The following is a 13962-nucleotide window of genomic DNA, read 5'->3' on the forward strand; positions in this document are numbered from 1 at the left end:
ATTTGCCCATTTCTTCTTTATTGGCCATATCATTGGTGTAGGATTGTTCATATACAGTTCTTATATTCCTTTGTGTTTCTGTGGTATCCATTGTAGCTTCCCCTTTTTCATTTCTGATTTTATTGATTTGGGCCCACTCTGTTTATCTTAATGAGTCTAGCTCAAGGTTCATCAGTTTATTTATCTTTTCAAAGAAACTCCTCTTAGTTTCATTGCTTTTTTCTATTGTTTTTGGTCTTTATTCATTTCTGCTCTAATATTTATGATTTATTTCCTTCTACTAACTTTGGGTTTTTTCTTCTTGTTGTTCCTCTAGGTTAAGTTTAGGTCATTTATTTTAAGATTTTCTTGTTTCCTGAGGTTGACTTGTATCACTATAAACTGTAGATTTTGTATGATCGTGGTTTCATTTTCATTTGAAGGTATTTTGAAATTTCTTCTTTGATTTCTTCAGTGACTCATCAGTTGTTTAGTAGCATGTTGTTTAGCCTCCATGTGTTTGTGGTTTTGCAGGGTTTTTTTCCTTCATGTAGTTGATTTCTAGTCTTATAGTGTTATAGTCAGAAAAGATGCTTGATACAGTTTCAGAGATGAATTAATATTTACTTTGCACCTGCAGTGTGCTAGGTGTATATTTGATTTATCCTTACAGAAAGTTTTGAAGTAAATGGTATTATTTATGCTCATTGTTCAAGTTCAGAGTCATGAAGCTCAAGAGGGACAGAATTGAGATTTGAACAAATATCTTCTTAACTCCATAGTCCATGCTTTTTCCTTTGTAGAAAGCCAAGGGTAATAAAGAGGGATTCAACTTCCACCTTTGATGAATAAAACTGCTCTTCCCTTCCAGGTTTGAAGCTCTGTTTACTGACTTAGAATTGAGGCAGGAAGAGCTGGGCATTGCCAGCTTTGGGGTCTCTGTCACCACTATGGAAGAAATCTTCATTCGGTAAGTGAATACAAAACCATAGATTCCAGGAATCTTAGGATTGGAAGGGTACTTAAACGTTGCCCAGTGTTTGAATCCTTTCTATAACATCCTCACTGAATAGTCTTCCAGCCTCTGACTAGTGCTTCCAATAATAGGGATTTCATTAGTGTAGAAAATATTGAATATGATATCATCCAACAATCATAATTTTAACATAAATTCCTAGGGATGAAAAGCAAAAAGTGGCATCATATCAGTTGGGATGCTTTTGACTCTAAGTAACTGATAACCCGAACTCGACTGGTTTAGACCATTAGGAAGGTTTATTATTTCATTTAAAATACCACTGAAACATGTTTATTATCATATGTGAAATAGATCGCCAGTCCAGGTTCGATACACGAGACATGGTGCTCAGGGCTGGTGCACTGGGACGACCCTGAGGTATAGGATGGGGAGGGAGGTGGGAGAGGGGTTCAGGATGGGGAACACATGTATACCCATGGCTGATTCATGTGAATGTATGGTAAAAACCACCACAATATTGTAAAGTAATTAGCCTCCAATTAAAAGAAAAAAAAGATCTCCCAAGGTAGGGCAGCTCTGGCATTGGCTGATTCATCCACCAAGCTATTTGAATGAAGCAGGAATGCTGGCTCAGTGCGAGGAAGGCTTTGAGAGGGCCTCCCTGGTAAACTACCCAGGCAGCCACACTGGGCCATAAAGTGGCAAGGAGACCAGGTCAGTATTATTTTACCCAGTCTGATAATGTTTGTCTTTGAAATAGAATATGCAAGCTATTAATGAGTATTATTTATGATATATTAAAATTTATATCTATCATTTAAAAAAATATAAATTTATTTATTTTAATTGGAGGCTAATTACTTTACAATACAATATATCTATCATTTTGCCTTATATTTTCTACAAGTCCTGTTGAGTCTGTATGACATTCTATCCCTTCTAAGGATTATTTTTTTCTCATTCTGTAGTTTCCTCCCTACCCCATACTAGTTGGAAACTATATATTCTTATTTTATTATTTTAATGGTAAGGCTAGATATTGAGATACACATAAGTAATTTATCAAAGTCTCAGGTGAAGTAATATCTTTACTCTGCTCCTGGAAAATATCGAGGCTTTGAAACACGTTAATTTTATTCACACACATGCTACCATTACCAACTTATACATTATACTATCATTATGTATTTTAATTACCTTTTTTAAGTCCACAAAACATTATTGTCTTGTCAAAGACAATGGTCATTTAAATTCATATACATATTCAGCTCTTTCTGTGTTTTTTTTCCTTGTGCTTCTCAGACTTTCCTTCTGCCTGAAGTACATTCTGTCCCATGTCCTTTACTGTTTTTATGCTGGTGCCAAAGGCTCTCAGTTATTTTGGTCTGAAAATGATTTTGTTTCTCATTTTTGAAGGATATTCTCCTTATCCATTCTTTTGCATTCATTCATACTATAGCTACATATTTTAGATGTGTTTCTTATAAATGGAATATAGTTGGAGTTTAAAAAACAGTCATTTGTATATCTTTATCTTTTAAGTAGTTCTGTGTTGTTGTTGTTCAGTTGCTAATTCATGTCCAGCTCTTTGCAACCCTGTGTACTGCAGCATGTCAGCCTCCTCTGTCCTCCACTATCTCTTGGAGTTTGCTCAGATTCATGTCCATTGAGTCAGTGATGCTATCTGACCATCTCATTCTCTGCTGCCTCCTTCTTTTGCCTTCAATCTTTCCCATCATCAGGGTCTTTTCTAGTGAGTAATAAACTTCTAATCCATTTAGTTTTAAATCTGTCATATTGCTCAGTGTCTTCTATTTATCCCATCAATTCCATATTCTCTTATTTCCTTTCTAGTCTTCGGAATTGATTTAAAGGGTTTTTTGTGGGTTTTTTTTTTTCTTTATATTTTCTCCTCCGTTAGTTTAGAATTTGTACGTTATCTTGCTCTTCTCTTATTGGTTATCCTAAGATTTCAATGTGCATTTTTAGCTTATTAAAGTGTACAATAAACTAGCACATTTACTGCATTCCAGACAATGCAATCTATAGCACTCTTAAATTCCATTTGTTCCACTTTTGTTATGTGGTATTTATTCAACTATTTCAATTCTGTGTATATTTAAAAGTCTATAGCACATTATTGTTTTTTTGTGCAATCAGCATTCATTTAAATTTAGCACGTATTTACCCTTTGCATTGTTCTTACACTCTTAAGCATCATTCATCCTTAAGCTTCCATCTCAGGCTATTTTCTTTCTGCCCAAACAATATATATTTCCTTTAGTGCAGATTTTCTGATCTGATGAAGTCTCAGAGTTTTTGTTTGCCTGAAAATATATTTTTGGTCTCCATTTTTAAAAGAATTTTCCCTTGATACAGAATTTTACATTGTCAGGGATTGTTTTTAATACTTCTACAATGTAATTCTGATTTCTTCTTCTTAAAACAGATTTGTTGGGGTATAATTTACATACTGTAGCATTAACCAGTAATTCATACCATATAGTTTGATAGCTTTTAGTAAATTTATGGTGGGACCATAAGCCAACATTAGAACATTTTCATCACTCTGGAAGGATCTTTCATGTTCATTTGCAAATATTCCAAATATTCCTGTTCCCATTTCTAGTCCAAGGAAACCACTAGTCTACTTTCTGTCTTTATATGTTTACCTATTATGGACATTTCATAAGAATGGAATCATTTGGATTCATATGTAGAAAATCATACAGTGTGTATTTTATATCTGGCTTCTTTCCTGTAGAATAATTTTTGGAGGTTCATTCATGTTGTAGCATGTATAATAAATACTTTGGTTTTTTATTGCTGAATAGTTCTCCGTTATATGAATAGATCATTTTTGCTTATTCCTTCCATTCTATTGTCTTCTGACTTCCATATGTCCACTGAGATGTCAGCTGCTAGTATTATTATTATTCTTTTAATGCAATCTGTCCTTTACCTCTGGCTGCTTTTAATATTATTTTTTCTTTCTCTTAGGTTTTCAACATTTTTACAGTGATATGCATTTGTGGTTTTCTTTGTGTTCTGCTTAGGATTTTTACCGCTTTTCACATTGTGGTTTGCTGGTATTGGTCAGTTTTGGAAAATTCTCACCTAATCTCTCTTCTGATCCATCCTCTCTTTCCATTCTTACTGAGACAGCTACTTAGACATGATATTTCCCTTTCAGGTGTCTCATGTCTGTTATGCTCCTTTTTTGGCTTGTATTGATTATCTATTGGTGCTAGCAGATTACTCTGAAACTTAGCAGCCTTGAAACAACAAACATTTGTTACCTCACAGTTTCTGTGGGTCAGGAGCCCAGGAGAAAGTAGGTAGGAGATTCTGGCTCAGATCTCTTTTGAGGTGGTTGGAAATGGCAACCCACTCCAATATACTTGCCTGAAAAATCCCATGGACAGAAGAACCTGGTGGGCTACAGTCCATGAGGTCGCAAAGAGTCGGACACAACTGAGCATCTGAGCGTGAGCATGTAGTCAGGTCTCCAGCTGGGGCTGTAGTCTCTACAGGCTCACCTGGGGAAGGATCCACTTTCACATTCACTCTTGTTGTTGCTGGCTGGCCTCAGTTGCTCATGATGTGGGCCTCCCCACCCAGGGTGCTGGAGTGACCTTGTGATATGGCAGTTGGTATCCCCCACAGTAAGTGATCAGAGAAAGATGACCAGATGGAAACCATGTTCACTTTGTCGCCTAATCTTGGAAGTGTCATTTTATCCCGTTTGCTATATTCTGTTTACTAGAAGTTAGTCACTAGGTCCAGCTCACAGTAAAGGGGAGAATATTAGCACAAGTAACAAAGGGAAAATAAACAAGAAGAACTACATCAAAATAAAGCTTCTGCACAGCAAAAGAAATGATCAACAAAATGCAAAGGTAACCTACTGAATGGGAGAAAGTATTTGCAGACACGTATGATAAGCAGTTAGTATCTAAAATATATAAACAATTCATACAATTCAATAGCAAAAAAATCCAATTTCTAAATAGGCAGAGGACCTGAATAGACTTTTTTCCAAAGAAAATATTCAGATGGCCAACAGGTACATGAAAAGGTGTTCAGCATCACTAATCATTAGGGAAATGCAAATCAGAACCACAATGAGCTATCACTTAACACCCACTGGAATGGCAGAGAGACAGGAGATGACAAGTGTTGGCAAGGATATGGAGAAAAGAGAACCCTTGTATTCTGTTGGTGAGAATGTAAATTGATACAACCACTATAAAAAGCAATATTGAAATTTCCTCAAAAAAATTAAAAATAGAACTATCATGTGATCTGGTTCCACTTTATGGGTATATATCTAAAGGAAGTGGACTCACTACCTCAAACATGTACTGCCATGTTTATTTCAGCATTATTTACAGTGGCCAAGTTGCGGAAACAACCTAAGTGTCCATCAGCAGGTGAATGGATAAAGAAGACGTGATTGATGAACACACACACACACACACACACACACACACACACACACACACACTGTTTGGCCATAAAAAATTTTTTTAAAGAGGAATCATGCCATTTGCAACAACATGGATGGGCCTTGAGGGCATTGTGCTCAATGAAATGTCAGGCACAGAAATACAAGCACTATGTGATCTCACTTAAATGTGGAATATAAAAAAAAAATTCACAGAAACAACAGATTTGTGGTTGCCAGAGGTTGGAGGCAGGCTTCCCTAATACTTCAGTTGGTAAAGAATCTGCCTGCAATGCAGGAGACCCCAGTTTGATTCCTGGGTTGGGAAGATCTGCTGGAGAAGGGATAGAAATACCCACTCCAGTATTCTTGGGCTTCCCTTGTGGCTCTGCTGGTAAAGAATCCGCCTGCAACATGGGAGACCTGGGTTCGATCCCTGGGTTGGGAAGATTGCCTACAGAAGGGAAAGGCTACCCACTCCAGTATTCTGGCCTGGAGAATCCCATGGACTGTATAGTCTATGAGGTCTCAAAGAGTGAATACAACTGAACAACTTTGGCTTGCTTTCACTTTCTTCAGAGGTTGGAGACAGGGGTGTGGTAACTGGATGAAGGTGGTCAAAAGCTCTAACCTGCCAATCACATGGTTTTGGTTCCCCTGGCAACCAGACCCCATCTCAAGTCACCAGGACAAAGGACACTCATGGCTCTCTTCACTTAGAAATTTGCAAGAGTTTTAGGAGCTCTGTTCTGGAACCAGGACAAAGAACAAATCTATATTTCTTATAAATAACAATAATCACAGAGGGAAATAATAAAACCTATGTCCTCATGATTTGGTTACATTTTACTATGATCAGTGCTCTTGAGGTTACTTTTACATCTACTTACACTGTGTGATGGAAGCATTATGTTGACAATTTGAAATCAATACTGGTAAGAGTATTTACAACATGAAAATTGGTAAACACTATAAATTGGAGTTTATTTCTTTGTTGACTGTCTAGATTTAGAAAGTCATGACTGAGAAAATGTTAATAGTGTGAATTAAACTTCAAAGTACGTCCTATCTGAAGCAATTTCATTAATAGAATTTGAGGAAATACTCTTTGAGGTTTTTAAATGTGTTATTTAGTCCAATAAAAACATTACTCACCTTGTGGATGAATGAGTGAAGTTTTGACATAACATCTTTGTTGTTTCAGTTTTGTCTTAATCATTAATGTTAATTAAAACATCAACCAGTGTTCTTGTCCAAACTACACTTAGAGAACCACACACCACTGCCTTCTTTCCGCTGCCACATAAGGGCACTATCCTGTGAGTGGACCAGACCCTCTGGCCCCAGTCCGGCCTTCAGACAACTGTAGCGTGGCCGAGAGCTGGACTGCATCTGCAGGAAAGACCTTGAGGCAGAGCCACTCAGCTGAGCCGCCCCAAAATTCCTGACCCACTGGAATTGTGTGAGATTGTAAATGCTTACTGTTGTTTTAAGATGCTAAGTTTGGGATAATCTGTGTCACTGCAGTAAATAACGGTTCATTTACTGTCCTTTGCAGAACTGTCCTGGAGGGAAAATGAACCAGTTTATTGAATTATATTCTTGTGACAAATTCCCAGCAATGGAATAACTAGCTCAAAGACTATGAGTAAAAGTATGTTTTTTGACCTCATACTTTGCTGAATTTGACCCTGAACAGGGCTTCTGCAAACTTTTTTCTAAAGGGTCAGATAGTATACTCTTTAGGCTGTGTAGGGTTGGTCGCATAATCAAGGGTATTGTGTTGTTGTTATTCAGTTACTGAGTTGTGTGTGACTCTTTGCAACCCCATGGACTGCAGCACGCCAGGCTTCCCTGTCCTTCACTATCTCCCGGAGTTTGCTCAAATTCATGTCCATTGAGTTGGTGATGCTATCCAGCCATTTCATCCTCTGCTGCCCCCTTCTCCTTTTGCCTTCAGTCTTTCCCAGCATCAGGGTCTTTTCTAATGAATCAGCTCTTTGCATCAGGTGGCCAAAGTATTATTACAGCTTTGGTAAATACTTTAGGCTGTGTAGGAATGGTCACATAACAAGGGTATTATGTAGGCACTTAATTAACCATGTAACAGCAATTTACAAATGTGAAATCCTTTCTGAGCTCGTCCCATACCAAAACAAACCTTGGGCTGGATTTGGCCCACTGGCCATAGTTTATAAACCCCAGACCTGGAGTGTCAGAAACGCCACCTTTTATAATTTATAGTTTTGCTCATAAAATACATATTAAGTGATATTATATTTTTGTTTTAATTTGTGTGTGGTATCTTTTAAGGAAAACAATGAAATCTATTCAAGCTAGTGTTGCCTCAGTTATTTGGAGAAGCTATTGGTCAGTTAATTCAGTTGTTAGTTCCTTTTTAAGCCCTTTCTAGTCAGTATACTGGAGAAGCAATGGCACCCCACTCCAGTACTCTTGCCTGGAAAATCCCATGGATGGAGGAGCCTGGTGGACTGCAGTCCATGGGGTCGCTAAGAGTCGGACATGACTGAGCGACTTCACTTTGACTTTTCACTTTCATGCATTGGAGAAGGAAATGACAGCCCACTCCAGTATTCTTGCCTAGAGAATCCCAGGGATGGGGGAGCCTGGTGGGCTGCTGTCTATGGGGTCGCACAGGGTCGGACACAACTGAAGCGACTTAGCAGCAGCAGCAGCCAGTATATACTTGCCAACAGTATGTAATCTTGGTGTGGCTTTTTTTCTCCTCATTGTTTGTGTCCTAACTTATTTTTTTCATATCTTACATGACTTTCATTCTTTAAATCTGAACAAAATGGAATGTGTTGTGATTTTGAGAGTTCTCATTTCTTTGTGCTTTTGATTTGGTTTAGGGTTAATAAGCTGATGGATTCTGACATAGACTTGCAGATCATCAAGCTTCCCTCCTTCCATTCTCATCCACTGGTGAGCAGAGTTCCTGTCAACAGGATTAAACGTCTTCATTCAAGGATTTTCTCAATACCATCCGGCCTACCCATCCATCCTAACACTGGGGTGAGCAGATACATCAAATGCAGGAAGCAGGTTTCTGTTTCATTCCTGGAATCATGATATTATTCTGTCAAGACATGAATGTCAACCTTTAATAGGGGCTTAAGGAAAACTGTGTAGATTTGAGACATAAAAGATTGGCTCTGCTGGATTTCAGGAATACCATGCTCTTTGCTCCAGTTGAAAATCAGAATGCTGGTGTTTTTTCTGACCAGGATCAACCCAATGAAAGGAAGTATCAGAAAAGCTCATAGAAAGGGAGTGGCCATTTCTTTCACCAGAAAAAAGAAAGAGTAAAAGCACTAGATCGAGCTTCCCTGGTGGCTCCGTGGTGAAGAGCCCATTTGCCAGCACGGGAGAACAGGTTCCATCCCTGACGCGGGAAGATCTCCATGTGCTGCGGAGAGACTAAGTCTGAGCACCGCAACCACTGAGCCTGCACTCTAGAGCTTGGAGGCCGCAACTACTGAAGCTCAAGTGCCCTAGAGCCCATGCTTGGCAACAAGAGAGGCCACCGCAGTGGGAACCCCGTGTGCCACAGCTGGAGAAGGGCCCCAGCTGTCCTCAGCTGGTGAAAGGCCCACACAGCAGCAAAGACCCAGCACAGCCAAAAACAAATAGATAAGCATTTAAAAAAAAAAAAAAAAAGAAATCAAGAGACTTAGCTTTTAAAAAAAGGCATTAAATCTGCTGTCCAAAAAGCATATTTAACCTTTCTTATTAGTCTTTCACTATGAAACAGATCATGCATGGTACCACCTGAAATTAAAAATTTTTAAGATTTTTTTTTATGTGGACCATTTTTTAAATTCTTTACTGAATTTGCTTTGTTTTCTATTTTGGTTGTTTGGACATGAGGCGTGTGGGATCTTAGCTCCCTCACCAGGGTTTGAACCTGCACTCCTTGCATTGGAAGGTGAAGTTTTAATCACTGAACCACCAGGGAAATCCTTAATTTAAAAAAAAAATTCTTATGAAATACATGGACAACCTGTATTTCATACAGGTTTTAATGCTTAAAAAAGAATGTTGATATACATTTTACTTAGTTGTCTTGATTTAGCTATCTATGAGATATATTACAAAATAATGAGATTGGTTTTCTTGGATTGCATGCATGCATGCTCAATCACTTAGTCGTGTCTGACTCTCTTGTGACCTCATGGACTGGAGCCCACCAGGCTTCTCTGTCCATGGAATTTCCCAGACAAGAATACCGAAGTGGGTTGCCATTTCCTCCTCCAGGGGATCTTCCTGACCCAGAGATCAAACCTGTGTCTCCTGCGTCTCCTGCATTAGCAGACAAGTTCCTTTCCACTGAGCCACCAGGGAGCCTTTTCATGGGTTAGTGAAGAGGACTCACTGTTTCATAGTCTTACATCACCTGTTCAAGGGGAAGCTGCCATCCATGGAGCCCCTAGTTGGAAAGGGTCTTGGGGGTTATCTAGACCAGTGCCTGTCCTACACAGAAGGCTCTTCTCCAACCCCAGGAAGGATCTATTCAGCCTCTACTTGGCCAAGCTTTGCTTTTGGAAACAACTCCAGAACCTTCCCAGGAAGTATTTCTCAGAGCACCACCTCCAGCAGAGTGATAGCAATGCCTTTTGGTGAGTGCTTGAGAGGAAGGAGCTTCAAATCCAAATGTGGGAGACATGGTGGGTGCTTGGGAGAGGCTTTCTGGGGTGTTTTGGTGTTTGGTATTTGGGAAACCTGAGACTTGAAGGCCCCAGCCCACCCAGCTAGCGCAGCGCCAGTGAAAGAGAAGCTGATGGGAGCCTGTGGCGCCGACCTCCACAGCCGCCACCGCTGGGCCGAAGGCTGAATCTTGGGATCCCAGTGCACATGCCTGCACACTTTGATACTCACTGTCGAAGCCCAGGGACCTCTCTGTGCGTGGCCTGCATCCCTCCACAGGTGCATCTGTGGGTGCATTACTAGAAGTGCAGTCTCTTCTCTTTGACTGTGTGGATGTCGAATTAAATTTATGCATTCAGCTCATTTGTTTTCTAAAAAAGTATTATCAAATTAAAATGCCAGCAAGCAATGGCATTTCCCTCCCCCTGTATCCTCATCAACGTAAAATTTTTGCCAATCTGACAGGTAAAAAACAATGTATCCTGTTTACATTTGGTGTCTGTTTAGACTTCTCTTTCAAACTCTTTCTAATCTGCGCCTTCTTTTTCTGCCATTAAATGTTAATCTAATAATTGAGTCAAAGAATTTTAATTTGAAGCAATTTTTGACACAATCAAAATGTTAGACATAATATGAGAGAATACCGTTGAACACGAGCCGCTTCACTGCCTGCCAGCTCCCACCTGTGACCATGGTAATGGTGTGTCCTTTCTTTAAATTGTAGTTCAGCCTTCTCTGCCAACAGTTCTATGCCATGTTCTTGAAAAGGGCTACCTATTCTTGGCGCAACTGGATCATGATGCTGTCAATACAGATCCTGGTGCCTCTGGTCATTCTTAGCATCAGCCTCTCATTCCTCAACTTCGATATAAGCATGGACAACAGCCCATTGGAGCTGACCCTAAAATCATATGGTCAAACTATTGTTCCATTCTACATTTCTCCGAACTCCAGGCTGGGTCCACAGCTTCTAGACCATCTGACAGATGTGCTTATGGCTGAGGACCAGAATCCTCTGGAGCTGCAAAGTAAGTACCAGGCCCAGGAAAACGGGGCAGGAAGCAGGCCCATTGCTCCCTGCAGTGAAGCCATGTGCTTCTAGGCTACGTGATGGTCTCTGAAGTCAGAGTGTGTGGCTAGAAGGCCCTTCTAGGGAAGGCTGTAGAAGGTGGGGATAGTCCTCTAAGAGAGCCAAGTCCTTGCTTCCAAGATAGGCTGTCAGTGGAGAAATGGACTATTTATTGATCCTGAGAGACCCAGACTGAAAGACTTCAACATGGTTGCCCCGGTGAGCAGGGGCCAGGGATAGTGCTGTGGAAGGCCATGGCACTGTCATCTCTCATTGTAAGTTTTGTATAATTATTTGATTTTTAAAATTATATTGACATGTTATTTTAATTTAAAATGAAAATTTTAAGGATTCATATTTAGTAAAGTACAAGAGATCAGCTGCAGAAATGGTTGGGATGGTAGTGCCTTGCCTCTCCCAACCTTGGTTTCCTCACACTGTCACCAGAGGGTCCAGGGGAGTGCCCATCAAAGGTGCTTCGCACTGCAACACTGGCACTCAGTAACCCTCGGCCACCAGTACAGTGATCATTCCAGCTTAAAAATTCTAGGGTTCTTGGTCAATCAGCCTGTGTGCTAGAAGTGTGGTGATGAACAGCTCTCAGAGAGCTCCTAGCCCAGAGGTCTTGTGGATAAGCAGTAATACAGAGGAACAGTCCGTGATGGTCGCATAGACATAGCTCAGCCTCAGAGGGTCAGAGGGTGCGCCTGAGTTCAAAGCCTGTGGTGTGAATGGGGGCTGCACAGCAGGGAAGCCTGAAAGATGCCTGGACAAGACTTCACTGCTGCTCCAATCAAGGAAAGGAAAACTTTCTTGAGGCCCCAGGCCTGAGGGGCTCAGGCAGGAGGCAGCCCTGCAGGCCAGGTGGATGACTGGAAGTCAGGGCACCGCCACAACAGGAGGACCCCACTGGGGATATGTGTGAGGCTTGGTGAGGAGAGAGATGTTCAGGAGGAGCCGCTGTCCTCCCTGCCTCTCGAGGCCTGGTGCGACCCGCTCAGTGGTGTGTTTTCTTCCAGGCCCAGTGGAACCATTCCTCCTGAAAAAGTTGGAGGAGGAGCCCGAGGTCTTTGACAAGAACTACCTGGTAGCCATTTCTTTTGACGACGTGGGGAACCACACCATCGTAACAGCACTATTCAATAACCAGGCGTACCATTCCACGGCCCAGGTGCTGGCGTTGGTGGATAACATCCTGTTCAAGTTGCTTTCTGGGCCCAGGGCATCCATAACGGTACTGAACCACCCTCAGCCTCAGTCGAGCATGGAGATCGTGGAGGACATCTTGTATGAGTATGTACAGCTTTCCTTCGTCCTCGCTAAGCTTCTCCTTTACGGCCAGCTTTCTCCCTTTTTGTCTCTTTGTTTTAATTACAAATTGTTATTTTGGAATATGGTTGCTTTGAATACCGGTTCTACTTAAATGACTGCCTCTCTCTTTATATCCTGCCTTTGACAGGGGCCCTAAAGGACATTATCTTGTCATCAACTTGCTCTTTGGAATGGCTTTCCTTTCGAGTTCCTTTTCCATCTTGACAGTCAAAGAGAGAGGCCTCAAGGCCAAGCAGGTCCAGTTCATTAGCGGCGTCCACGTGGCTATGTTCTGGCTCTCGTCTCTGCTGTGGGACCTCCTGTCCTTCCTTGTCCCCAGCCTGCTGCTGCTGGTGAGCTGCATTGTGAGGGGCCCCTCCCCCCAACCCCGTGTGTCCAGGGGACTGGCCTTGGGGCCCCTGCAAAGAACCGGGACCCAGCCAGAAGTCTAGGCTGGCAGCTCTGCCCCTGATGGGCTGCATGGCTGTGAATGCAGCTTCCTCGCTGACCCTCAGTGAAAGGCGATTCCCGTCCCAGTGTCGTTAGGAGCAGGGGCCCTGCTCTGGGGCCTCTAGGTGGTGACTTCCCCAGAGCTGCTGCCTCAGGCTGGTAAGACAGTGCCCTGGGGGCAGGTGTTTAGGTTCCAGAAGTAGCCCACCAGGGCCCTGAGGGGTGCAGCCTGGAGCACGTCCTCCCTGGTTCTGCCTCTGTGCTCCTCCTCTCACTGCACTGGTGTCCCCTGCACGGCCAGAGGAGTGAGGGAGGGGCGGTGCTGCTGGAGTCCTGCCAACACCTTGTTTACCTTAGAAGAATAAGTTGAGATTATCGTATCCTTTCTCTCATGCTTAGGCCTGAGTCTTAGTGACTTTTCCAAATTCTGCCCCACTTTCCCCAGGTGGTGTTTCTATACTATGATGAGGAGGCTTTTACACACAAGGAGAATGTCCCAGCTGTCTTCTTGATGCTGATGCTCTATGCCTGGGCCATCATCCCCTTCATCTACCTGACCAGCTTCTGCTTTGACAATGCGGGGAATGCCTGTGTCAAACTCATCATCATGCTGACCTTTCTGAGCATTGGCCCCTTTGTTCTTGTCTCGGTCACAAGTGAAAAAGGTGAGGCCCATCAGGTCTACACATCACACAGCTTTAACCCTCCCTCTGGCAGCCACACAAGTCGTGCCTGTGAGAGCATGTGTCTGGGGCCTGCATGAAGCTCTTCTCAGCAGTGGTCACTGGAAGAGCCCCAAACCGTCAGTGTTGCAGACATGCACCCCCCCAGGGGACAGACACTCAGCACAGGCCGCAGTGCGGACAGACGGCACACCGGGTGCTGCCTGGACGACGCAGCCCTGAGCTCGGGGCTGGGGGTCCACTGCACAGAGACTAGAGGGGACCTGGAGCGATGGGGACAGCCGTATTCTGATTGAGATGTTGATTACATGGGCAAAAATACTTGTCAGAATCATCAAACTATCCACTGGTGATCACGCACTTCACTGAAACAGAC

The 13962-nt window shown here is 42.2% G+C and overlaps 1 protein-coding gene across 1 annotated transcript in view; it reads left to right on the forward strand.

Annotated features, from left to right (window-relative positions):
• LOC101115931 (ATP-binding cassette sub-family A member 17) overlaps window positions 1-13962 on the forward strand; it is a 101029-nt gene that overhangs the window by 61506 nt on the left and 25561 nt on the right. Inside the window, exons 16-21 of the mRNA XM_027961952.3 lie at window positions 851-949; window positions 8279-8441; window positions 10798-11101; window positions 12162-12435; window positions 12602-12806; window positions 13349-13568. Of these exons, the coding sequence (XP_027817753.1) occupies window positions 851-949; window positions 8279-8441; window positions 10798-11101; window positions 12162-12435; window positions 12602-12806; window positions 13349-13568 (1265 nt within the window). The remainder of the gene's footprint in view (window positions 1-850; window positions 950-8278; window positions 8442-10797; window positions 11102-12161; window positions 12436-12601; window positions 12807-13348; window positions 13569-13962) is intronic.

This window comes from Ovis aries, chromosome 24 (genome assembly GCF_016772045.2).
Source record: "Ovis aries strain OAR_USU_Benz2616 breed Rambouillet chromosome 24, ARS-UI_Ramb_v3.0, whole genome shotgun sequence".
Classification (NCBI taxonomy): Eukaryota; Metazoa; Chordata; class Mammalia; order Artiodactyla; family Bovidae; genus Ovis; species Ovis aries.